The sequence below is a fragment of the Eschscholzia californica genome, unplaced genomic scaffold (assembly GCF_041429995.1).
Source record: "Eschscholzia californica isolate CP2 unplaced genomic scaffold, dmEscCali1.0.p SCAF_2, whole genome shotgun sequence".
Lineage (NCBI taxonomy): Eukaryota > Viridiplantae > Streptophyta > Magnoliopsida > Ranunculales > Papaveraceae > Eschscholzia > Eschscholzia californica.
The window spans coordinates 8,137,959-8,165,515 of record NW_028238309.1 but is presented as its reverse complement, the minus strand read 5'-3'; the positions used below and the strand labels follow the sequence as shown (position 1 = coordinate 8,165,515).

The 27,557-nt window shown below is 37.4% G+C and overlaps 1 protein-coding gene across 2 annotated transcripts; it reads right to left on the bottom strand.

Annotated features, from left to right (window-relative positions):
- Positions 1-4,638: 4,638 nt before the first annotated feature.
- Positions 4,639-9,464, bottom strand: LOC147555875 (cellulose synthase-like protein H1). Of its 2 annotated transcripts, XM_086663584.1 has the most exons (9): positions 9,004-9,382; positions 8,368-8,707; positions 8,151-8,276; positions 7,146-7,259; positions 6,693-6,905; positions 6,280-6,576; positions 5,814-6,164; positions 5,278-5,412; positions 4,639-5,111 (listed from the first exon to the last, which is right to left on the bottom strand). In XM_086663584.1, the coding sequence occupies exons 1-9, from the start codon at positions 9,309-9,311 to the stop codon at positions 5,085-5,087; spliced, it is 1,911 nt and encodes a 636-aa protein (XP_086519710.1). In that variant the 5' UTR covers positions 9,312-9,382; the 3' UTR covers positions 4,639-5,084. The 2 variants fall into 2 exon arrangements, with proteins under 2 accessions (XP_086519710.1, XP_086519708.1); XM_086663582.1 differs by having other exon boundaries at positions 4,639-5,412; positions 9,004-9,464.
- Positions 9,465-27,557: the final 18,093 nt, after the last annotated feature.

The window sequence follows — 27,557 nt, the reverse complement described above, 5'->3', positions numbered from 1 at the left end:
GAATAGAAGGGTTCCCCTTGACAATGAGATTAAAGTGAAGAGATTTATTCGAGACATACGAGAGAGAGAGGGGAGAAATAGATAAAAGAGAACTAGACTCTAATTAAAAAAAAGATAAGCTGCAAACATAAAAAATAATATGGCCGAGCAACGATTGGTCAAACCAACTAGACCTAACTTGGCCGAACCGAAGGTCGTTTAAAGTGAACAGGACAATGTTCGGCTCGACTAAAAAAACAGTAAACTGATCTTAGTTTGATTCAAGCAGGTTTTCCTAATTAGCATTCCTACAGCGTAACTCATGCTCCTTGGTCATCCCGTAAAATAGGCTTCCAAGATATAAATGTCTTTCTTTTTTTATCATTTTCCAAGGATTCTAGTTTGTTTTTTCTTGATGAGAGGGTTCTAGTTTGTTGATCTTGAAGAATCAATAATAGAAGGGGATTTAGAAATCATCCACATCCAAGCCTCTTTTACAAGTTGAAAAAAAAAACAATTAAACTTTTATTTAGCAAAAGCGTACACATCATTATGAGCTTAGATGACCTATTTTGATATAAAAATAAAAATATTTTTCGTATATGATTTTAATATCAAATAAACTTAATGACTAAAGTCTATAAAGGCACCATCTGAAATGCAAGTGGTGAAGTGGATCCAAATCACCATATATTTTCTTAAAAAAATGCAAAAACAAAACTGAGAGAGTATGAAATTGGCCTGTCTGAGAAAGTTAGGCAACTAATACTTTGTCTCAAAATTCAAAAGCACACCAAATTCGGCACAAGAATTTCTTTTTCTTCCAAAAGTCAAAATATTTTCCTAATTGACTTCAAATTACAAGCCGAGTGTTCGGTACAAGTGCGCGGGAAACGGTTTCGCGCAGCAATTGTTTGACCTCTCCTTGTAATAAAATAGTTGATTTTACTCTTCAACTCCAAATCTATTGTAGAAAACTCCTTCCACTTTACCTATATTTCATTGGAATCCTAGTTTTGGAATCTTATGGATTCAAAGACCCTCAACCAACTATATCTTCTAATGGTTCACTAGATTTAACCGAGTACTAAAATTTTAATTAGTGTCGTAAATCGAAACTCTGAATAGGGTTCTGAATGTTATTACATGTTACTATTCATCTAACTGTTCAACGAATTGTAGTGATGCAAAAAATGCGATTATGTCATACATGTAACTGGTTGCACAAAATGATGTATAGTTAATAGTATGGACATCATTATTGTTGATGGCATTTTTTTTAATATAATGTAGGATAATAAAGGCATTTCTTTTCATGGTGACTATTTTTTGTTACATAGAGGAATATCATGATGACGATTTGAATTTATCGTTCAAAAGTGTTTAAACCTTCTTTAAAGAACTTTTGGGCAAAAACTCTACCATAACAACAATTTTCCTTGTTATAACAATTATTATCAATAGATATCTAGCCATTCATTTTACCTTAATTTGAACATCCTAAAGGGATAAGAAGAACTCTCAACAAAAAAAAAGGGGATAGGAGGAAATATATATTTAGGAGTTGAATAGGGACTAGTCTTATTTGACCTAAGATAAGATACTAAAATATCCCCCCAAATGGCCAAAAGGCATAAGGATATGGCTTCCCATTTTGTTTGACAAATAACTGTTCAAATGCGGAGAAGAGAGCCTAAAAATGGTGAGAGTGACATCCCAAAATCCACTAGGTTAAAGTATTTTCTCTATCAAAGTCGCCTAATTTATCCTTCAACTTGTCATGTACAAGTCGTACAGCGAAAAAAACATACAAGATGTCACTTTCTTTCTAAAGAAATGGCTAATTATTTCTGTGTTATTAACTCATATATATCATGTACATTGTACATAATGTGTTTCGATGTCTCATAAAATGTATTTTATGCAGATATTTCATTTATTTGATGTCTCACGAAATTAAAATTTGGGATCATTTATAAGGCATGTTCGAGAAAAATAAATAAAATATTTTGTAGCGTTTACGAGAAGATTCAATCCCTTAACCTTATGCACATATACTAAACTCCTGGGCCCTGGCCACTAAGCTGCAACTTCCATCTATAGATTTGTTTAGAATAATTGTTATTTCGAAATAGACATTGAAAACCCAAAACATGAAGCCCTTCGTAATGTTGGGCCCAAAGCGACCGCTTTAGCCCGGCCTGCCCCTGAATATAAAGTATATAAGTGTATAACGAAAGAATGTATCTATATAAGTTGTAAAACATAGTCGCTTATAACACCGTAATTACTGTTATAACAAAAAATATTTACCTTAAACCAGTGAATGATGTAAACAAGAAGTAATTAATATCTTGTAAACTAGAAATAATAATTCTCACTAATATGCTAAGGAAGTCTATGAGAAAATGAAAAGCACATGTGAGTTGACTATTCACCATTTAACTAGCTAGTGATGAGTGATGACAGCAGATCCACTTACAATATTCACCAACGTCCCTCGGAAGTAAGTTGAGTCATGTGCCCTAAAATTCTACCATTTTGGGTTCCAAGTATTTTCCTAGTTAGGCTTCTCAACTAACTATACTTGATCATGAATCTAGTTTTCTTTAGTCTCCTTAAAAATTAAAGAAATTCATGTATGAAACCAAGAGAGACTTTCAACAAAAAAAAAAAAACCAAGAGAAACCTAACTATATATATTGCTAATTTGCTAGAATTATAGTCAAAAAGAGCAAAAAGAACATTATTTTAATAGAATTATATTTAGTACAATATTTAATTGTTGACTTCAAAATAACCTAGTATTTCTATAGGTGGAAAATTTTCACTTTATAGTGTGTGCCCACAGAGCAACTAAGTCAAAAATCTCTATATCTCATCCATAAAATTTTAGTCTCTTTCTCTATATATATCTTCTTCTATCATGACTCTCTTCTTCATTCATTCACTCATACTCTAAGCTAGCTCTAATTCCCAACCAATACATACCTTTCCTTCTCTCTCTTTCTCTCTCTTAAACATCATGGAAACCATGAAAATGTTCATCATATTAGCTACAATCATGGCTTTGGTAGTTGGCAACAATGGTGTAAAGTTGATGAAGAATGAAAATAATGTTCATGAAATGAAATATGAAGAGGGTAGTGATCATTTTAACTTCAAGAACTTCAATGAGGATCCTTATCATAATAATTATAAACCCATAACGAAACCAACAAAACCGGGATGTTCGGAAGGTGTAGACAAGTTCTTCCCACGTTTTAAGAATCCTAGAAACCAAATAACATGTGATAAACAACCAAATATTTGTCATAGTAAGGAAAGTAGTACTCAAGAATCTCAATGTTGTGGGAAGAAATGTGTGAATATTTTGGAAGATAGATATAATTGTGGAAGATGTGGAAAGATGTGTAGGTTTAATGAGATTTGTTGCCAAGGGAAATGCATTAATCCATCTTGGGATGGTAAACATTGTGGTGAATGCAATAACGATTGTGGTAAAGATAGTTATTGTGTTTTTGGTATGTGTAGTTATTCTTAGCAATTTTCGTTCTTGGTTTTTCAATTGAAACCATTTTTGTAACTCCTAGTTCATGTAAATGTCAATTTTGTTAAAATTTAAAAGCATACCAAAGGAAATTTTTGATACACTTGTGAAATTTATGATATTTAATGTTGTTAACAAATGAATATTCAATTTTTTTTTTTAATATGGATTCTAAGTGTCATTACATGGTACGGATGGCTCGATAACTACAATCATTAAAGACATTTTGGACTTTAAAAGGCCGTAATATATAAATGATGGATTCAACCTCCACCCTAAAGCGAACACATGACTTTCGGGGTTCAGAGTTGATGCACAACCAGCTGGCTAAACAGTGTTGGCGATTAATAACGAAGCGATTCTGTTAATCTTACGCGTGATGTGAATGTTACTCCCACAAAAGAGAAAAGTGGTACGGAGGGAAATTGAAGAATTCAAATGTGGGTCGTTAAATTTTGCAATAAGTTAGGGGATTCGTACGAATTCTGTAAAAGTTTCAGGATAGGAATGGTTAAAGAAGTTTTGGTGGCATCTTATTTCATTTTGCCTAACTTCCTATGAAAATTCAGTACTCACCCTTAACAGCCAAGAATTTGGATTCTATTGTCTGAAAGGGACTAAGGGAAACACACATGACCACAAGAAGACAATTCAAAAAAGAGAAAAAAAAATATCTTTCAAACACTACGATTTGAAAAGAGAAGGATGATAAGCAAATATAAAATATCCTTTTTTTTAAAGAGAGACAAAGATGGAGACAATGGTGTTTGTCGTGAACTTGATGTAGATTATGGTGGAGGAGGAGAAGGAGAAAAGGAAGGGGTGAAGTGAGGTGGAGGGAGGATAGGGTTAGATGATGTGGAGGAGAAAAAAAATGGTTGTCGTCGACAAGGGTGGAGCCAGGATTTGTATCTAAACCCGGCTAGCCAAAATTACTATACAATGTATATGTAATTACGGAATTGTAATTTGGAGATGGTGAAGTAAAAGTGTAAAACAACAATTCTTCCATATATATTCCACAATATATTTTTTTTGTATGTTTTCATCTAGATATATAAACTAGACCTATTGACGGCTATAAATATATTGTACATGATTCAAGACAATTTACCTTTGAATTCTTATTATATTTATATGCCTCAAATTTTACATAGAACGAATTTTAACGGTTTATGAAAAATAAAAAGTCATACGAACCGACTACATATTGACATAAATACAGGGCTCAAGCCTCACATTAGTTTTTATTTTGGCTTCTTTATTGGAGAAATTCAAGATGACTTAGTTCTGATATCCAAAGTACAAAATCGATTAAGTTAGTTCCTATATGAAACCCAATAGCAAAACTGCACAAAAATTGCAGCTAATGCTATTGATTTACACATTATAGAACTTGGAATCCCATAAATTCCCTTCCCAAAGAGTCCTTTCACAAATGGCATAAAACTTAGAACCAACCAACAACTACAAATAATCTCCCCAAATCCAGAAGAGCCAAACCCACTCTGGCCTTTACTTAGTACTGCCCTTAAGAAGCTAACAAAAATGGCAGTCAAGTGAACCAGAACCAATGTTGTTCCTGGAACAAAAATTGGAGATTCATCAAAAGTGAATCTACCAGCATTTTCATCAATCTCTTCATTATTTGAGTTATTTTCTTCTTTCTTGGTTACTTCAAAAACAGTCTCAGATAATCCTGATAGTTTTAGGATGATACCCAAGACTCCAAATAACCAGGCACTCACAGAGTAAATCCTCAAAGTTCTCTGGTTATTCCACCATGAACGAGCTGATAAACCACAACGAAGGTATTCCGAGAGTGTGTACAAGTTGTATATGACGAAAATAGAAGCTGGAATAAGTATTTCCGGTTCTGTTACCTGCATTAAAAATGAAGTGGTAGGATTGTCATTTTGAAGAACCTAGATACCTAATCGGGTGCCTCTAAAGGCGCGCGCCCCGTCCCTTAGCTCTTAGCCCACCCCTCTCAAACTCAATCTCGGGTCTCGGACAGAGCAGTTCGAGGCCCACGGATTGGAGCAGTCCAAGAGCACTCGGATTAGGCTGAGTCTGTGTTGTTCAAGCACATCACGGATTAGGTCCAGTCCTGGTGTCCTCGGACAAGCCCAAGTGCCCTCAGACTAGCCTGAGTCCGTGTTGTTCAAGCCCATCACAAAAAAGACCAGCCCGAGTGCTCTCGGACTGCCCCAATATGTGGGGGCGCTAACAATAAGGGAGGCCCAAGGCTATAATGAAATAAATATGATCATGTGCTAATTACCGAAGGAAGAAAAGAGGTGTTGGTGAGGAGACAATAAGCCGGAAGAGAAGCATAACATAACTCAGGGATGGATCGGAGGCCCCAAACGTTGAGCAAGATATAAGCAAGACATTCTCTGAATCGTAGATGACCGTTGATTGTACAGAAAATGGGACTAGAATAACTAAACAAGATCTCCAGGAGACCAGTGGCTCCTCTCTTCATTTGGGTCAAACAGGAAGGTCCACTAGTAGGTTGACACCCTAAGAATGCAGGAGGGTCTGGAGTACAATATACTGATGACCAACCTCTTGTTTGGATCTTTAGTCCTGTTAGTACGTCTTCGGTTGCAGACCCATATATCCATCCAACCTGCCGAAAAATTAAACATATATAAATAAAAGATGGACAAATGATTGATTATCTCATTGGACCTATAAACACGAAAAATGTGTTCGTATCAAAAATAGATCTCACATTACTATACCTCCGTACCCCAGTCAGTATTGGACTCGTAGTTGCAGTCAGCAACATGGGTTGCTGCATCTATTGAGTCTGAAATACCATAGGAAAATCTTGTTGCACTTCTATTTTCTACACCAAGCGTTTTAGTGGCGGATATGACAAATTCCTCCGAACTTCCAAACCTGCTTAATGACGGTAATTTACTATTTTTGTTGTCTTTGTTGTTTGGGGATTGCCCATAAATTACACTTCGTCGATGAAAACATCCTGTTCCACAATAAAATGGTCCTTGAATTCCTGTAAATCCGCGTACCAAATACTGCAAAAACAATGACTTACAATAAATATATACGATCAATGACAATCAAATGAAGAGAACAAAATTACAAGAAACGTATGAAGGTTTTAGCTAGGAATTTAGTATGTAATACTCACTTCTTGAATAACCACTAATTGGTTTCCAAAAGGGTCATCCTTGAGACCTCCATAGAAACACTGAGGAGATTGAACAAACTCACTTTCTGTCTCTTCCTTTGTCCCAAGAAGTAAACACATCGCATGTTGAACTATCTTAGGATTGTTTGCAAACATGTCGCAGTCAACATTTAGCATGAATGGTGCATTTGTCATCACTCCTGATACTCTTGTCTGTCAATGCCATATTGCCATCATTAATTTTGATCACATGATATGACATTATAGATGACGAGTAAATATAATTTAAGCTAAGAAGAAAAGAAAAACGTAAGACGAGGTATAAACCCATAATTTAGTGCTATAATGACAAAAAAGTATCATTATAGCAAATATATTATTGAAGTTCATTCCGTAGAAAGATCGACCGAAAAATAAAAAATGGTCAGATATCATGAGTGGTATTAAACGTACAAGCACATTCATGGCCCCGGCTTTGTAGTGGTGTGGATGTTCAGGCCGCTTCTCTCTAGAGATATAGACCAGGTGTGGCACATCTGTGAGTTCTTTCTTGTTCTCCAAAATAACCTGCAACAAATGTAACTATTAGAAAAGAATAGTATTAGGAAGCCTTGACCGGGTATTGGGCTAGCCGAGTTATAGACAGGGTCAGACCTGAGCAGGGCACCATCTGAAAATTCTATAAACAAGACGCTTCAATTCTATTAGCGCCCCTCGGTAGCCAAGCCTTAGATCCCCAGGTCAAATTGTGTTTAATGTACCAGAAGTGACTCCTTAGGGATCAAACGATACTGGTTATGACTGATTTGATAGAAAAGTGATGAAGGTTATTATTTCCTTCGGTTCCTAGTGAGAGATGTTAGGCCAATTAGAAAGAAATTAGTAATTGTCCTGATAGTGTACTTTGTAAGGGATCTAGGGGGCAATTCCTTAACATGACACATGAAATTTGGCTCTACAAGAAATTGAACAAAAAGCTGATGTATAAGCCTATGTTTTAGGCTTAACAAATAGGGTCGGTGGGCGATAGGCCCAAAATAAAAAAAATACTATAATGGTTTAAGGCCCAAATTTAATAAGAAAAAATAGGTAATGAGCCCATTTTTTTGAATCTCTGATTTTTCCTCGTGCAAACGCACAAACGCATCACTCTTGTGTTAATTGTTTAGTAAAAGTATAAATATATGTAAGAACAAGTTTGTTTTCTACGTAACACAGACTAAGTTGCATGAAATTAAACAGTAAAATGCGTAGAGTTACTTCCGTTTTGTTTAATGCACGGTGTCATTCAAAATTAATTTGTTAGTTGAATCCCAATATACGTTGTCATGTAAAAATGCTTTGTTTGGTGAACCTCAAAATTTGTGAAGTTTTGGGGTTTATTGTGCTATTAAGGTCTATTTTTTGGGCCATTCACCAAAAATTTCTAACAAAGATTGTATCAAAATGTTTAATTACCTTAACAATGCTAGGATGATTTCCTTGTTTGATGTTTGTAAACGCTTCAAAATCATCAATATGATCAGATGGAACAAAACTGCATACAGCTTCTTCAATTCTTTTGGATAGTAATTCATATTCGTTCTACAATAACCCAAACGTCGAAAATAAACAACCAAATCAGAAAAGAAAAACAATGATTTCTTCAAAAGTCATAAGTAAGTGAGATTTGTACCTTAACATTTCTCCAATCCTTGAGGAAGTCATCAAAAGAAGAGTCCTTATTGCTGAAGTTTTCAGGCTGCTTAGCCTCAGAAAAGTATAGAAAAGGAGCCCTAACTAGGATTTCATACTTCTTACAGAAAGGTACCCATAGTTTAGCAAATTTAGAAGCTTCAATTAGGGCATAAAAAGTGATGGGAGATCCACTATCGTCTGATACATAGCAAGCAAGCTTGTTAGTAGGATAATCAACACTCAACAATGAAAGAACTGTATTTACTGTAATTATTGGTGGTTCAAGAACTGGATCTGCTGTTGTCACAAATAAATCCACTGATGGTAACTCTTCAATTCTGCAAAAAAAAAAAGAAAAAGAAATTCAAATTACATAAATATATCCCCATGCCCCAAATAGTTTTGTTTTAGCCCCCCCACGGATTGGGGCAGTCCGAGGATACTTGGACAGTCCGACTAGTACTAATTTGAACAACACGGACTCAAGTCAGTTTGAGGCCCACACGTCGTGGGTGACTTTAAATATGTCAGACTATACTGTCTTGATTGATATGATTACGAAACCTAAAGATGTATTGACATGTCTTTCTAACTAAGACCAACGAGAGGAAAAGATAGAGAGAGGTTGGATTACATATTTAGAAGTCGATCCGGATAAGTTTTGTATTCAACAGGATTCCATTTAGCATTTATGTTGAGTAACCAAATGAAGGTGAACCATGATTCACAGAAGAATGCTAAGACCCAAATGAAGGAATTATACTTGAGTGTTAGTAAACGAAAGACGAGAAGAGAGAGAAGAAGGAAGAAGATGACAAGGTGGAAAGCTCTTTGAAGAGTGGTATGACGAGGAATTTTCTCTTGAAGTGGGAGAGATGAGATGGAGTTGGCCATGGAGATTCGAGAAGGCCAGGGGTGGCTGCGGTCAAGCTTTGGTAGCATTTCAATTTCATAAATATGCACATATTTTTATATCAAATCACATGTGATGCAAACTTCTTATCCACGAAACCAATTTTCAACCTAACTAAAGTCCATGAAAGAAAACAGAAAAAAAAAAAGCAGCCTATGTAAAATAACACTATTGCCCTTTCCTTTTTTAGTCACATGTGTAGGAAACCAATTTTGTACCTAATCATTTTTTTTTTTGATGAAATTTTTGTACCTAATCTAAAGTCCATGATCTCTTCATCAAAAAAAAAAAATCTAAAGTCCATGAAAGAAAACCAAATAATTTGCCCAAGTTGTAGTGATTTTCAATAAGGTTTATGTTGGTCAGGTTTTCTCTACAGAAAGTTTCGCCCATTTCTTAAATTATTCATTAATAAGGCTGCGGCTTCGGAAAATAAAGAAAAATCTTTTAGGACATAAAGACTTAATCAACTATGATTGACTTAGAGAGAATATTTATCTTTTGGTCTAAAAATTTACTAACTTGTTTCTTGCCCCTGATCTTTATCTTCCTCTTAGCTCTGATTTGAGGAAGATGATAAAGGGGAGACCCCTTCGTCATGGCTGTAGTTAGTGATGCTTAAAAGGCCGGGTCGGGCCGGCCCGGCCCTGTCCAGGCTGGCCCAGTAACCGGGTCGGGCCTAGCCAACCCGGGTTGAAAATTCCCCGGGCCGGGCTCAACCCGGGTTGGTTATACAAGGGCCCAGCCCGGGACTGGGTATAGACCCAGGCTGGGTTGAATCCGGGCCGGGCCGGGCCAGCCCGGATTTTCTATAATATATATTTTTTTTAAATATTTGAAAAACCAAAATTTAAATTAAAAAAAATACAAATCTATTGTTTATTTTGAATATAAAAAATTAAAACTTTAGAGACGATTTTCTATAAATAATGACATGATCTAGAAATGACTTTTGGAAAGATTTTAGGAATAGTTAATAGGATATAATTAATAAATAGAGGTTGACTTACATAAATAAATTAATAAGTTTAGGAAAGATTCTATGAAAAGTTTTTTGGGAAATGATTTTAAAAATTATATTTTGAAACTAGTTAGTAGAGGATGATTTATATAAATAGAAGATGATTTACATAAATAGGTTAACAAGTTTAAGAAAGATTTTTGAAAAGATTTCGTGAGAGTGATTTTAGAAGTTACGTTTTGGAAATAATATAGAGGATGATTTAAACAGATAAATTAACAAGTTAGGAAAGATTTTTCGAAAATATTTTATGGAAATGAATATTTTAGGAACGATTTTGTTGGATAGATCTTTTCGAAAAGGAATGTTTTCAAATTATCTATGAAATTTTTAAAATAAGGAATGAAATAAAAAAAGAAAAAAAAAAGGTTTTGACGGGCCGGGTCGGGCCTGGCCCGTCGGACCCAAACCATAGGCCCAGCCCGGGCCCGGAATAGAACCCGGGTTGGCCAGGCCCGTTTTCCGTACGGGCCGGGCCTGTACGGAACGGGCCGGTCCCGGGCCCAACCCGGGCCGTCCTGGCCTTTATAACAACACTAGCTGTAGTAGAGCAGTAAATCCGCCATTTCTCTGGAATAACACTTTCAAGTGAAAGTCACAATACTAAAATACCAAAATCAAAATCATACTCTACACAAAATTAGTGTATGTGTTTCTGGCTTATTCTCCAGCAAGCGAATTCATAAATGAAGAATATATAGTTAGTCTCACATTGTTCAATTCGCTTCGTTAATGGCAAGCGAATTCATCCGCTTAAGTTGATTTGCTCATACTTCTTATATCGAAGATGAGAACTTTCAAATGTTTGCTCCTTTAGTAAGCTACTTGGTTCCATTAGATTTTCAATAAGATCAAACGAAGAGAAGATAAGAGAGAGTATAAATGAAGAATAGAAGTGGGAAGGTCAAGATCGATGATTGCTAGTGTTTATGTTCAACAACACATAAAATCAAGTAGATCGAAAGGCTTGAATTGCATTGATGATGTTGGAGTAATAATTATGTGTGAGTGCTATTAAAAACCAAGGTAGAAAGATCTCCAAAACCGTGCAATGGTTAGTAATTGTCAACCGGGCAATGGTTAGTAATTGTCAACCGGACAATGGTTAGTAATTGTCAAATGGAGGAAGAACTCCAACAAAAACTTGACAATGGTTTATATTGTCAAATTTCTCGTTAAATAGAGAATACAACAAATCGATAAAATTATAAAATGAGAAAACGACAAACCAGGCAATGGTGCCAACTTTTCTTCAAATGGCCTTCCAATGGAGAAAAGAAAAAGAACAACAACATCAAAGAACAACAACAAAGAACAACATCAACAACAACAGAGCAACCTCACAATGATGTCTCCATATGAATAACAAGTCAAAATCTACAATTTGTTTTTTTTAGCAAACTCATGAATTTTGTACTAGCAAAAGTCATTCGTTTGAGGGGGAATGTTAGAATATATAGTTAGTCCCACATTGTTCAATTGCTTAAACTTTTCTCTTGTACTACTCCTTATAAAGATCTTATGTAATAGCTATAAGAATCAATATAAATCATTACAATTCTCTTTTCTTACAATAGGGATTTTATTATTTGACTTGTAATTACTGTAAGATCGAAGTGCAAGATTTTAATATAACTTTGTGAGAACATTCAATATTATTGGATTTAGAGTTCCTCAATTTTCTTTCTTATCTTGATGGGCGATTTGAGAGGTTGAAAGAATGTAGGGTTAATGTTGTTGGGAATATTTGGGAGGGGAGTTTGAAAGGATTGGGGATCACTAAGTTACGGGTTCTGGTTAAGAATGGATATGAATGGTTGGTAGGAGAGAATCAAGGTTTCCAAGAGCAAATGCTTGCCTTCTAACCCAGGTAGTTTTTTTGACCAATGATCCCAACAATGGCAAACTCACTATTTATAGTCAAAATAGTAAGCCTTAACCCTTCTAGTTATGATGATTATGAGGATTTTGAAGGGAATCGTCATGATAAGAGTTCTTGTTCTCTTACTCAGAACATGAAAATAGCAACAACTACATTGTAATTCCAAAAATTGTGTTTAATGACAATTTGCTGGGGTAGGAGAAATAGCAACAAGAATTTGCTCGATCGATGAAAGCTCTAGTCGGAAGGTATCTAGGATATGGTGAGACTGATTAGGGGAACAAAATTCTAATGGTTGAAAGTGTTATTCCAGAGTATGGTATTAAACTTCAGACCAGAGAAATGGTAGATATGCCCAGAATGTGTGGTTGTCGGGATTGTTAGTGCCCGAAATTTGTGGGGATGAGGTGAGAAGAAGATGAAGATTGAAGGAGTTGAAGGAGATGTCCTTCGACCAAGGTGACAATGTGAACAATTTGTCGGATAGGATAATTGATGTGGAAGATCATCAAGTCCGATTGATTTAGGGATCGTAGAGTTGTAGCTAGAGACCAACTACGATCGTCGAATTACGAAGTAATTCGCGGCTAACTTCGATCGGATCCTACAACGGGTTACACATAAGAGTGACAAATTGATCTAGGATATGACTAGTGGGAGTAAGATATAATCATGGGAGTGTCCCATAAACATATCTCATAGGCCTAAAAAGGAATTAGGCAAAGATAGTACAAAAAGGCCAAAAACAGGGTTTTTGGGCCTAGGCCGATTCGGGCACTTTTAGGCCTCGGATTGGGCTGATTTTTGGAGGGACGTTTCCTTATGTTATGAACATTAAATCTGCCAATTCTGGCTGGGTTTGGACGTCATCTCCTTAGAGAATTGAGAAAATACTAATAGTTGCTATTTTCGACTATTTCCCTAAATCTTATTCTAAAGGGTGTTTTAGGAAACCTAAAAGGAGGTGGATTCTTATTAGGGTTCTATATAAACACTCTTAGGGCAGAGAATAAGGTGTGGAATTTCTCTCTAAGCTTTCTTACTCTACCACATCAAGTAGAGAGGAGAAAGTGAGCTAATTCCCAAGCTATCTTCTAGTCAAGCAAGAAGGTCTTCTTATTATCCAACCACCATTGGTGTGCTAGCTATACAACAAGGTGGGAGATCAAATTGATTGCTCGTGTCCCAAGTAGAGGAGCTACACTTGAAGCTCTTGGTCTTCTTCAATCAATTCAACTAGTTCGAGGGAAAAACGATTAAGGTAATCTACTATCTCCATTAGATTAATTACTAGTTTTGCATGTGATCCTGGGGATACTAGTGTAGACATTAGATGTCTTATTTCCGCTATAAACACTAGTATAAGGGTATAAATCCCTACAGTGGCGTCAGAGCCTCTTGCAATTAACTAGTTTTTGCTAAGAATCGAACTAGTTCATATTAGATATGATTGATAGTTTGATAAATTAAGTTTATAAAAGTATTTTTAAAAAGTGTTTTAAAATTATTTAAACTCACAATTTGATATTATTGAATGGGATTCAATGAATTTCACATTGAGAATCAAATTGATGATTAAAAGTGTTTTAAAAGACTCAATTTGATTGAATTTCAAACAAATCTATGCTTGATTAAGTTGATAGTTATGCTTAAAAGGTTTTAAAACATACAATTTGATTAATTTTGAATTGGATTCAAAGATTTTTCAAATTGATTTTAAAATTGTTCTTTGAAAAAGTTTCAAAGACCTAGATTTTGATCCAAAATTGGTTTGATTAAGAGTTGTTTTTAAGTTTTGGAAACTTTTGAAAAACAAAAATTTGGAATTTTAGAAGTGTTCTAAAAGGAGTAGTTTTGAGTTTAGGAAACTCCCAAAACAAATTTGGAAAAATTTAAAAGTTTCTAAAAGTTTTGAAAAATTTTAGAAGTGTTCTAAAAGGAATTTCAAATTTTGAGGAAAATTTTAAAATTGGAAAATAGCAACTTAGAGTTGCATAAGAAAAATTTTTTTTTTTGGAAACTAGGGTTTTTGAAAAACCCTAGTGTCCGGCCAGGAAGCTTCCTGGCCGGACCAGAAGCTCCTGGATGTGTCCTCTGGACGCGTCCAGAGCAGCTGCTGAGACGCGTCTAGGACGCGACCAGCAGCTGCGACAGAAGCTTCTGGACGCGTCTTGAAGACGCGTCCAGAGCAGCTGTTGGGACGCGTCTTGGAGACGCGACCAGCAGCTGCGGAGGGAGCTTCCTGATGCACCCGAAAAGGTTGCACACCCAAGCGGAGGTATCAAGTAGTAATCCGGCAAAACCGGGATCGATCCAAGGATAGGAAGGTAGTTTGGATATCGAAGGGTCTTATCCCTCGGTCTAGATATTAAAAGCTAACTTAGACTAAAAGGAGAAAAACAAAGGTAAACGAGGGTTTTGATTGAATAAGAAATAAAGAAAACAATTAAAGCAGGTTAAAACTAAACAATAAAGTAAACGGGCGAGAGAGATTCGAGAGAAGAGTCGAAGGAACAAGAGCCGGGAGACGGTAAGACTCGATTCAGGCAACAAATAAGTGAGAGAGGTGTCGAAGTCTAGGAATCTATAATGATAAACCTACGACTATGTGTAGTCCGATTTAATGTGTCGATGTACAATCAATATTCGACTCCTAAAGTAGATGTCTCTAAGTACTACGTATATCCGTAGATCATACTTAGTCAAACAAACGTCTAAATCGATTAATCCCGAGTCATCGAAAGTGTTGTCTAGTCGCCTAACTATGTGAAGTGCATGACAAGACACATGAAATTATGACTTAGACTACTATCGATATCGAATACCTCGTTTCGTCTATTAACTATGCGAAGTGCTTGACAAGACACATGAAAATACGATCAAAACGATAATCGAATCAAATGAATATCAATTCATAATCAAAACATCAAATCATATTAAACATAATCACAAATTCATCACATTTCATCTCATATAATCGACACACTTGATTTAGCTAACATGGTGAATAAGTAATAAATGAAAAGAAGATGATAAGAAATCCCCCTTTTTCGATGTGGCTCGAGGCTAGGTTCGTCGAGAAAAATGAGTCTCTAAGTATAGTCGATCTCCCCGTAGCAATTTTCTGGATTTCCCTTTAATAGTGAACTTTGGGTGTCCCCGAGTAAAAATCAGATTTCCCCATAGCACCCATCATCATCTTCTCCATCTCAAGAACATCCACCATTAAAGCTTCACCAAGCTCTCTTTCTCTAAAGATTTTTCACCCAAAATCAAATCAAACTACATGGGAAGATAGATCAAGACATGGGTAATAAAAGCCCCAAGGTTTCGAACCAAGAAAGTTGCCGGAAACCCTTGAAACTTCCGGTCAAAGATGGTGGACTCTCGGCCAAAACCCTAGATCCGGCGAAAACAAGGTATTCGGAGCACTTGAGTAGCTGTCCCGTGCGTCCGAGCCGCAGCCGCAACCTTGATGAAGCAGTCCGAGCATGAGCCGAGCAGCAGCTGCTCGCGATTTGCAGCAGCAGCTGCTCGCGATTTGCAGCAGCAGCTGCTCGCGATTTGCAGCAGCAGCTGCTCGCGATTTGCGGCAGCTGCTGCCGCGACCTGTGTTGGCTATCCCGTGCTCTCTCCTCCTACCGAGCTTGCTGTTCCGATTTGGTGCTCCCGTGCTTGCTCCCGTGCCTCTTTGTGGCCGTGCCGGCCAAGCTTTGGTTGGCCAAAGCTTGGCCGGCACCTCCTCTCTCTCTTGCTCTCTTCACCAACCAAACTCAAACCCTAGGAACTTTGAAGAACTTGATGAAGGAACCCTAGAAAACCCCTAGCCTCCTCTCTCTCTTCCAAGTTGTTGAATGATTGATGATTAGTCTCTCCCCTTTTACTACTTGTGATCCTTTCTTTTTGACTCAAAACCCTAGTCAATGTTTGACTTTGACTCAGACTTTACTTTGAACCATAAAGAGGGTGCCTCCAAGATTTTTCCTTGTCATCTTCTTTGGGCTTGTGTGGGCTTTGGGCTTGGTTTAGAAACCAAGCGAGTGCCTTCATCTTGTCTCTACATTTAGAATCAAAGGGGGGTGCCTTCAAGAAAAGACCTTAGCTTCTATCTTTCACATCTTCCCCGTCCAAACTCCGAATTGAATTCCGTTTTCACTGTCGGACTCGTCATTAACTCGTCTTGTCATTTGATTTGCTTGAAGTCTTTTTCTCTCGTTTTCGGCACATGAAATGATAGTGACGATTCGTTCCCTTTATTCCGATTTTCATGTCTAACTCCAAAATAGGTACCTAACATGAAAAACACATAAATAATTAGAAATACAACTCGAAAAGAACTAACTAATCAAAGTTAAGTGACCTAAATGTGGCTTTTTCACGCCACATCAACATCCCCAAACTTAGAATTTGCTAGTCCTCGAGCAAACAAACAAAACAAGACAATAAAGTAAACCTAACTCACTTTCGGAGGTATCCCGGTTGCATTTAGCGTATGCAACAAGCCTTTAAACCCTTAGGTTACCCCTAAAGGACGAGTTTTGTCTCGTGAGGGTTTCCAGTGAATACACCCACAAAGTTCAAGATTCCAAGAGATATAAGAGTTGAACTATCGATGCAAATAAGGTAACGATCAACAAGTGAGAGACTTAAGTGTGTCAAACATATGAATCAAACCAATAAACACAAAAGCATGCTAAGAGTCTCCTCACTAATAGTTTCATACTTAAGTGCAAGTGTCCCATCATCATGAGCATCATCCAAGTCTAAAGTAACAAAACTTTGTTTCCTATCATAGCACATTTCGCCTCGACTTTGGCCTCACGGTCATACGCTCTTAAACATGAAATCACTCAAAATGAAATCTAATGGTTCACTCTCATGTGTGAGCATGGAATAAAGTAAACTCAACACATAAAAAAAATTAAATGAGGATATCAAGTTCTAAAACGAAATGATCTCTTAGGAATGGAAATAACCACTAACGGAATGGGGAAGCTCACTCACCCTTCTCACCCACTCTACCCTCTAATAATGTCTCCTAAAGGTAAACGGATACAAGTGATGGAATGAAAGATGATGAAATCCCGAGAATGTCGACGCCTTCAATGATAAAAGAACACTCAAACAACCTTTAACTTGACTTTTTGCTTTGAATACTTTATTTATTCCAAATACTTACATAAACACTCAAAAGTTCACATGAACTTTTACACAAAAGCAACTTTCTTTCTTTTTATTTTTCTTTTCTTTTTTTCTTTTTCTTTTTCTTTTTCTCTTTTTTTTTTCTTTTCTTTATTCTCTCACTTTTCTCTTTTTTACACACATAACCAAACACCAAACACAAGAGTACAAACTAGTATTCTCAACACATCGCCTTTACTTTCACACTTTGCTTTCACATTCTTTCTTCTTTACTTTTCATGCCTTCATTCTCGGGAGTAGTATGATGAATGGATGGTGGAGTATCCGTTTCCCTAAAGTTGACACTATTATCGGGTTTCATGGACTACAAGAGTAAGGTTTATTCGCTATCCTGATGTCACTCCTAGTGGCTAAGGAAGTTGAGCTCATGAGATCGTCTAAGCTCTTTTGAAAGTTGCGAAGTTGAGTAGCTCTTCATTCTACTCGGAGTTAGCGCGGAAGAGTACACTCAAAGGCAATGAAAAGGCTCAGATATCTCACATGGGTTTAAGTCTCCACTAATGACTATTTTAGGTCACTTAGAAATGTTCCTTCTTCCTTAAGATGATACTCACATGATAGCACACGAACACTGAAGGACTTAACATTCATGAAGGGATTAAGAGCATGCATAAGATTTATCGAGAAAGATCCATATGCATCAACATACTTAAAAATACCACTAGAATCATACCAAATCTACCCAAAAAAATTTCAAATTTGGTCAATTTGATGAACCCTTTTGTCTTTTGAAATCTAAGGTCATGATGTCATGCGACTAAATGGTCGTATCCCCATCCCCAAACTTAAAACTAACATTGTCCTCAATGTACTAAGCATATACTCACCAAAAGATAAGAGGTACAATAAGTTAAAGAGAAAAGTGGAAGGATATTACCATAGCCGGCGGAGATAGAAATTTATACTACCAAGACTTGTGTATTCGAGTTCCAAGTTGATGATAAGCCCATCGCCATCCCCAAACTTGGAACGAACCACGTCCTAAAAGTATACAAAGTGAGAAACACTCCTAACACATCAATATAAAACATAAGAATGAAGCATAAGCATGACAACATAAAAATGACCACTCACGCAGGATCACTCGATTGCATCGAACCATGCAATTAGTCATTGATTCTCTTGCTTTCACAAGAGCACGAGTTAGGTCTCGTGGAGGGTTTTCAGAGATGATACCCACAAACATCAAACCCATCCCAATAGACCAACCAATCATATAACAAAAGACGAAATATTTGGGGGTCTACCCACACGAAAGTTTTAACTGGTAAGAACCGTCTCACAACAATGTAATGGTATGGGTTTATACGTGAGACGGCAAAAAATAAGAGGTAATCCCCAAACTTGGATGACGACAAGGCAACAAAGTTTGACATAATAACAGGGAGGACATGCATTTCACTAAAAGGATCTACGTATGTATGAGATATTGGTTTAGATGTCGAACTACAACTTAAGGATTTGTCCATAAGGCTCGGGACTAAGTCAGAAGTTTCCTTAAGTAAAGGTTCAACCAATCGTTTAAACATTATTCTCGTCTCGATATCATACGTGTCCTTAGAGAAATCTATAGCTCCGCTCAAGAGGGCATCCACATCTAGTCCATCTTTATTAGCTACACAGGTCTCAGGTAACAAACTAGTCATGTCGTTATGGTTCTTCTGAGCACTAGTAGTATTGTCCCTCTTAACTATCAATGCAAGCATATTCATATCACGAGTAGGGAACAATTGTTTATGAAAAGTGGAATGAGGTTCATCAACTAGTTCAGACTCAGATTTCGACTTTAAAACCTCGTTATGTCCATCTCCTCTCTCGGAATTTGTAAGATCCTCGGGTATGTCTACCTTCATAGGAGTATCCAATCTAATCATTTCATCACTTCCAAGAATGAAGTTGGACTTAACATTAGCACTAGGTGTATTACCCTCACCTATACCCTTGAGATCTGTTGGAGTTTGGAGTTGTGAAACCCTTTTCTCGATGTCTTTTAATTTTTCCTCCATCTCTTTAAGGGCGTGCAAGGTGTTTTGGCTAATCTGAGTTTCTGCCTCATAAAATGATTTTGAAACATCTTCAAGATTCCTCTCATGATGAAACACATAAGTGAAACCGACTAAGGGCTCTTGAAGATTCTCATAATCATTTGTAAAGACATCACTCCTCGAACCTACATGCTTCATATGAGTGTCTACGACATTTGTGCATCCTAGTGAGAAATCTCGACAAGGAGAAATAGTAGGGCATTCACCCGATAAGTGTTCTCGACTTGCACAAATGCTACAGACACTATCAATCACCAAATCACCATCATGCATATCTATAAATTCTTTCCGAGCCATGTAGGCAATTTTATCTTCTACTTCCCCGTTCTTCTTTAAAAAGCATATGCCTCCTTTTGAGTAATGGTTTCCTTCGGCTATATCTCCGTCACTCTTAACGGGTGTGTCCCAATCTTGGACTTTCTCCGCTAAGAGGTCGAGATACTCCCAAGCCTCATTAGGATTTTTACTCATAAACCCTCCGTTGCACATCACTTCCACGAAGTGTTTCATTTTGGAGGTTAAGCCATCGTAAAAGAACCCGATGACCCTCCATATTTCATAGTTATGATGTGGACATGCGAGAAGGAGGTCTTTAAATCTCTCCCAACACCCAAAGAAGGTCTCCTCTTTGTGTTGCTCAAAATTCATAATTTCTCTTCTTAAGGTGTTGGTTCGATGGATTGGGAAAAACTTTTTCAAAAACGCCCTAGTCATCTCATCCCAACTTCTTATAGTCCTAGGCCTTAAAGAATGAAACCATATCTTCGACTTTTCTTTTAATGAAAACGGAAATAATTTGAGCTTAGCGATTCCCTCAAGTTCTCCATTGATTGGGAGTATCGAGCAAATCTCATCGAACTCTCTCAAATGAAAATATGGATCTTCATTCTCTAAGCCTCGAAATATAGGAAGTAATTGAATAATCTCAGGGTCTATGTCTAAATTACACACATTACTCGGAAATATGATGCATGAAGGTATGCTAGCCATATTAGGTTCAAGGTAGTCCCTAAGACTTCTAAGCGGTCGATGAACCTCATACCCATCATTCCAACTATCATTCCCATTAACATCCATTGAAGCACAATTAAAAAAAAAATGCAAGCAATCACAAGTGTTCAATTCGACTACAACTATCAATAATAGACAAGATGCAAATGCACTTAAGCCGCTCAAATAGGTAAAGGTTAGGGAACGATACTAGAGGTGGCGTTTGTTACCACAACTGGATCCTCTTCCCTTTTCTTATCTTTACCTTTTTATCCCCAAACTTGTTTGCTTTCGTCCTTTAAAGCTCCTTGGATAAGTACCTCAAAGAAAACAAGAATTAAAAAGAAACTAAAAGAAACAAAGAAAATAAACGTCCAAGTAAGCAAACAACACTAAACTAATGAACAGAACACGTAAACGATATCTAAACTATTAAACCTATCCCCGGCAGCGGCGCCAAAAACTTGATGCACCCGAAAAGGTTGCACACCCAAGCGGAGGTATCAAGTAGTAATCCGGCAAAACCGGGATCGATCCAAGGATAGGAAGGTAGTTTGGATATCGAAGGGTCTTATCCCTCGGTCTAGATATTAAAAGCTAACTTAGACTAAAAGGAGAAAAACAAAGGTAAACGAGGGTTTTGATTGAATAAGAAATAAAGAAAACAATTAAAGCAGGTTAAAACTAAACAATAAAGTAAACGGGCGAGAGAGATTCGAGAGAAGAGTCGAAGGAACAAGAGCCGGGAGACGGTAAGACTCGATTCAGGCAACAAATAAGTGAGAGAGGTGTCGAAGTCTAGGAATCTATAATGATAAACCTACGACTATGTGTAGTCCGATTTAATGTGTCGATGTACAATCAATATTCGACTCCTAAAGTAGATGTCTCTAAGTACTACGTATATCCGTAGATCATACTTAGTCAAACAAACGTCTAAATCGATTAATCCCGAGTCATCGAAAGTGTTGTCTAGTCGCCTAACTATGTGAAGTGCATGACAAGACACATGAAATTATGACTTAGACTACTATCGATATCGAATACCTCGTTTCGTCTATTAACTATGCGAAGTGCTTGACAAGACACATGAAAATACGATCAAAACGATAATCGAATCAAATGAATATCAATTCATAATCAAAACATCAAATCATATTAAACATAATCACAAATTCATCACATTTCATCTCATATAATCGACACACTTGATTTAGCTAACATGGTGAATAAGTAATAAATGAAAAGAAGATGATAAGAAATCCCCCTTTTTCGATGTGGCTCGAGGCTAGGTTCGTCGAGAAAAATGAGTCTCTAAGTATAGTCGATCTCCCCGTAGCAATTTTCTGGATTTCCCTTTAATAGTGAACTTTGGGTGTCCCCGAGTAAAAATCAGATTTCCCCATAGCACCCATCATCATCTTCTCCATCTCAAGAACATCCACCATTAAAGCTTCACCAAGCTCTCTTTCTCTAAAGATTTTTCACCCAAAATCAAATCAAACTACATGGGAAGATAGATCAAGACATGGGTAATAAAAGCCCCAAGGTTTCGAACCAAGAAAGTTGCCGGAAACCCTTGAAACTTCCGGTCAAAGATGGTGGACTCTCGGCCAAAACCCTAGATCCGGCGAAAACAAGGTATTCCGAGCACTTGAGTAGCTGTCCCGTGCGTCCGAGCCGCAGCCGCAACCTTGATGAAGCAGTCCGAGCATGAGCCGAGCAGCAGCTGCTCGCGATTTGCAGCAGCAGCTGCTCGCGATTTGCAGCAGCAGCTGCTCGCGATTTGCAGCAGCAGCTGCTCGCGATTTGCGGCAGCTGCTGCCGCGACCTGTGTTGGCTATCCCGTGCTCTCTCCTCCTACCGAGCTTGCTGTTCCGATTTGGTGCTCCCGTGCTTGCTCCCGTGCCTCTTTGTGGCCGTGCCGGCCAAGCTTTGGTTGGCCAAAGCTTGGCCGGCACCTCCTCTCTCTCTTGCTCTCTTCACCAACCAAACTCAAACCCTAGGAACTTTGAAGAACTTGATGAAGGAACCCTAGAAAACCCCTAGCCTCCTCTCTCTCTTCCAAGTTGTTGAATGATTGATGATTAGTCTCTCCCCTTTTACTACTTGTGATCCTTTCTTTTTGACTCAAAACCCTAGTCAATGTTTGACTTTGACTCAGACTTTACTTTGAACCATAAAGAGGGTGCCTCCAAGATTTTTCCTTGTCATCTTCTTTGGGCTTGTGTGGGCTTTGGGCTTGGTTTAGAAACCAAGCGAGTGCCTTCATCTTGTCTCTACATTTAGAATCAAAGGGGGGTGCCTTCAAGAAAAGACCTTAGCTTCTATCTTTCACATCTTCCCCGTCCAAACTCCGAATTGAATTCCGTTTTCACTGTCGGACTCGTCATTAACTCGTCTTGTCATTTGATTTGCTTGAAGTCTTTTTCTCTCGTTTTCGGCACATGAAATGATAGTGACGATTCGTTCCCTTTATTCCGATTTTCATGTCTAACTCCAAAATAGGTACCTAACATGAAAAACACATAAATAATTAGAAATACAACTCGAAAAGAACTAACTAATCAAAGTTAAGTGACCTAAATGTGGCTTTTTCACGCCACATCACTTCCTGGACGCGTCTAGGACTTGTCCCGGACTTGTCTAGGACTTGTCCCGGGCTTTTCCGAGGCTTTTCGGACCACAAAAAGGGACCATCATTCGAGTGGGAGTTTTTGCCAAAATTTCTTCCGATTCCAACCAAATAATTCCAAAATCAATCCGGGCCATCCAAGGGCCCAAAACGGATTTCTCTTTAAATTGATTTATGAAATCATTAAGAATCGAACCAATATTTTTTCCGAAATTGACCCGGGCTTTCTCAAGCCCAAAACAGAGTTTTTCGTAAAGTTGATTTTAGAAATCATAAGAGATAAAACGAGAACGCACCATTAGTCGAATTCTTCGAATTTAGACTTAAGGTAGGTCATGTGACATGTGATGTCAACAAAAGTATCTCCCAAGATAATCATGCATATATAATTCTTAGCCTTGATATATTATATGATTGCATGTGTTGTGAATGCGGGAAACTAGTATGGCCATAGATTTATATCTTTATTCTTGTTTTAAGCACGGATGGGTGCATGCTTTGTAATTAATTTTAATTTCAAGTTTATACGATCTGCGAATCGTTAGAGTCTTGTAATTAGAGTTTAGGGTCAATGAGTCCATTGAAGAAAACTCAAGGATGGAATCCAAAGGCGAGTGGGAGAAATCAATGGAGGTTCAAAGATGGAGATCTAGACGAACCAAAAGGCGAACCAAGAAGAAAACCAAAGGAGATTAGATCTTCTAGGTTAAGGGCCATACTAGGATCCATGTCTGCTTGATTTACTTTCTCGCGCGCATTTACTTACTTATTTACGCTTTATGTCGTGGACGTTAGTTAGGCTAAATAGTTCACTATAACAAACGCCAGACTAGCGTAAAAGTCCCCAAAACGTAATCTTGAGTAATCGCCTATCCAGATTAAGACACTCGTTGCGCCCTTGTTCGAGGAAGGTGGGTCGGCCTTCGCAGAGTACCTCCTCTACCTTGGGACAATGCGGGTAGGTCTATAGAAGAGGCCTACACGTCTAAATGGTTCTACTCAACGAGATCAGCAAGAGAGTCTTGGATACTCGAGGCAAAAGGATAGATTAGTCATTCATTAATGAAATCTATCAACCAAGAGTCATAAGGTATGATCAGTGAAGTAGTTCACTCACCCGGAACGACGGAGTCAAAGGGTAGGGCCTTCGTCCGCTTTACTCCGAAGAACTGGGGTCTTGGTATCACTTATTCAATCGGGGACGATTATTATTGAATAATGTGGGAAAACTAAGTTTTTCAAAAAACGATAACGAGTTTTAAAACTTTGCCATTTCTTTATGTAGTTTTATGTAGTTCTCAGATTCAAAAGGAAGGTCACTAGAATACCCAATCCCAATGTTGACTCATACAAGAGAAGGTCAAAAGCCATTTGCAAGCAATCGTATAAACATTCTCTTTGGAAGAGTAATAAATGCTAGCATAACCATTAAGACAAACTAAGGAAGAAATTCCTACAGAAGTCATAAATGGAGAGGTACGAGACCTCCAAGGCAATCTGAAAGTCATCATAAGGGAAGACAACAGAATACATCTATCACCCAATTCAATATCGATTGAACAAAGATTGATAAAGACCTTAGATGAGTCACTCAGGTTGTTACGAACAAACTGAGCAGAACATACGGGAATATCCAGTCTAAGAAAGGTTCTTGAGATTTGGTACAAAGAATCTAAGAAAGAGCTCTTGAGATTCAAATGGGCAAAAGGATCAGTCAAGTGAGACACACATTTGATCAAAGAAAAGCAGTTGCCGAGTACATGATCAAGAGTATTCCTCATTACTGTGAATGTTTCTAAAACAATGGCTAGACCATTTAAAAGGAAACTACCTTTAGCACTTGGAGGACAAAAGGAATGGAATTATGAATTCCGGTTCCGTATCCTTGCTAACAAAGTTAAAACAAGTATCGTAAAATTCCTTCATCAGGTATTTAAGACCAGATGAGCGGCTCAGTGGGAGCTTAAGGGAATTACATATTTGACTAAAAGAAGTAAAGATCCAAGAGGGAGCATAAGCAGTAATGCTAGGGATGCTGAAAGGGATCAAAGTCTTCTTTTAGACACTGATCTAGCTTAGAACTCAATAGTGATTATTTTGTTCTTCTAGAAACATATGATGTTTTAAACCAGTGGTAAAATTAACTGAAGGTTAACATTGAGAATGGCTAAAATCAAGAGATTCAAACTCATTAAACTTCAGCATTGTCAATTAGGTCTTAAGGACTGAATTGACAAAGTCACCCTTTTCAAAAGGCATAGAGACTGGTAATCTATTAGGACTCATACAGTGTTATGCAGACCTATAAGTTTACTTGCAGAAGCTAACGAGAGAAACTTCAAATGCGTACTCTGACAACTTCATGAAGTATGGAAACGTACAAATCATAAAGTATAAGTCGGAATGTTTGAAAGGTTCAAACAAAGTACAAACCGAAGTAAAAGAATCATTTTGACCAGAGAGTTTAAGTCATCCGATTAGATTGGAGTGGTAAAAACTTGAGTCAAATACTTGATAACCATCAAAGGAGTTGAGAAACCGTTTCCCAACTCGCTCCATGGAACACATCTGAGGGATGGTGGATTCAGTGGGAGTAATCGAACATTGCTATGCATAATTCGATCAAAGATGGGTTTAAGCCAGTCTTCCGAATAATTTTGGACATATTCTAGAAAAGATCGTTTTCATACTTACCAAAGTCCGTTTAAAGGCTAAAACTTGTAACAGCGTTACAAAAACTAGCTAATATCTGACGCAATTTCTTTGGAAGAAATTAGGGCTTCTTCCAGAACCAATCAAGAGAACAAAGTGTTTGTTGCTCATGATAGTATTCTTCTAGTAATTAGCACACCTAGTAGTCTGGGAGAAAAGCACTAATTATTACAAGAATAAGTGGGAGAAAAGTACAAGTCGATTTAATTCGATCATGAAGAACAATCATGAAACTTGTACAAGACGATTAAATTCGACCAAGAGCAACAAACTGCGACTCCTTGGAAAAGGAAAGGTTAAAGATATGATCTTGTAAACCCACCGCACAAAAGCGAATGTCATTCGCAAGAGAACTCTCAAAGCGAGTGAAAGTGCCTCTAAAGGAATATCTCAAAGTAGTTGAGAAAATTCCAAATTGTTGTTCAAAAGCCCTGAAAGGTCAAAATAAAATCTTAAAGACTCAGAAAATAAAGGTTATTTTTGAAGAGATAAAAGACCTGCGTAGAAACGGAAACTGACTCTAGTTTTGGCTAGAAGCCAAAATCATCGTGGAATCCATATCTCGTCAAGACATGAAGCATGATAATTTAAGTCAACAGAAGACCTAAATTGGTTTTCCAAAATAGAAAACTGAGAAGGATGGAAACATTCATGTTTCCCGAAACGAGACAAGAAGAATAAAGATTCTTCCAATCAAGTTATGTCCACAAGCATGCTTCAGAAATCTATCGACGGATTAAAAGCACGCAAGAGTTAGAATCTTCGATTCAAAAGGCAATCAAAGAAGTTTGATTCCTGAGGAATGAAGAAAATCTTGAATTACGAAATTTCAAGAAGGTAAGTGGGAGTAAACAAACCTTCCGGGTCCGTATGCAGAGTACATACAAAAGATTGAGTACGACATAAGGTGTTGTATAACAGTAACGAACTGACTCAATAAAGGACCACACACAAAAGGATAAAATGCCATTTTTGGGCATCTGAAGATCTATAAGCATAGATCAAAAGGGTGATAGGATTAGAGAGACTCAGTACGCTGAGATGCTTGAGATCCGAAACAGAAAATCTAAGACTCGGAAAGTCTAAAAGGTTTCGACCCAAAAACTCATGACAGAGGGCGTTGCAAAACTCGGAGTCTGAAAAGACACCGATGAGCTAGCACGCATGAGAGAGACATTTATGTTCGAAAACATAAAGTCAATCATGTTGGACATGATTAGCATTTAAACATCCGAATTCGGATTGGAAAACCGAAACACTACTTAGTACATCCTAGAAGGCTAAAGGATGAAGTAGTACAAAAGTTGAACATGTCATCGTAGCAAACTTCCAGACATGGAAGGAAAGTGGGCTAAAAGTGTTTTAAGCCGGAAACTGTTGCAAATACTACACAAAGAATTAAAAGCCTTAACTCTAGTAAAAGTTACTAGATATTATCAAGGTTGAAGTTAGCAATCTTCAAATTAATTGATAATAAGCAAAGTTTAAAACCGACTACCACGGTAGTCAAACTAAACTGTCACCTAAGACATAGTATGAGATTCATACACAGTCTAAGGCATGAGGTATAATTTTAAACCTCGACAAGTAAAATTGAGTGGGTAAAAGGAGTTTTACGGAAGAGGCTCAGATTTACAACTCTCGTTATCAGAAATAATAGAGTTATTTCACAAGTCGTCTAAATTTGGTTTAGTATTTAAACGACAGTCCATTGATGATAAAACATTCCGAATAGGTTTGTCAGATACGTGATCCGATGAATGAAACCCTATTAAGTGAACTTGGAAT

Excerpts from the sequence above, each read along its gene's own strand:
- LOC147555875 (XM_086663582.1), bottom strand. The coding sequence starts at position 9,311 with ATGCTACCAAAGCTTGACCGCAGCCACCCCTGGCCTTCTCGAATCTCC. Across the intron at positions 8,708-9,003 it reads CCGGATCGACTTCTAAATAT|AATTGAAGAGTTACCATCAG; the intron begins GTAATCCAACCT and ends TTTTTTTTGCAG. Across the intron at positions 8,277-8,367 it reads AGGATTGGAGAAATGTTAAG|AACGAATATGAATTACTATC; the intron begins GTACAAATCTCA and ends GGGTTATTGTAG.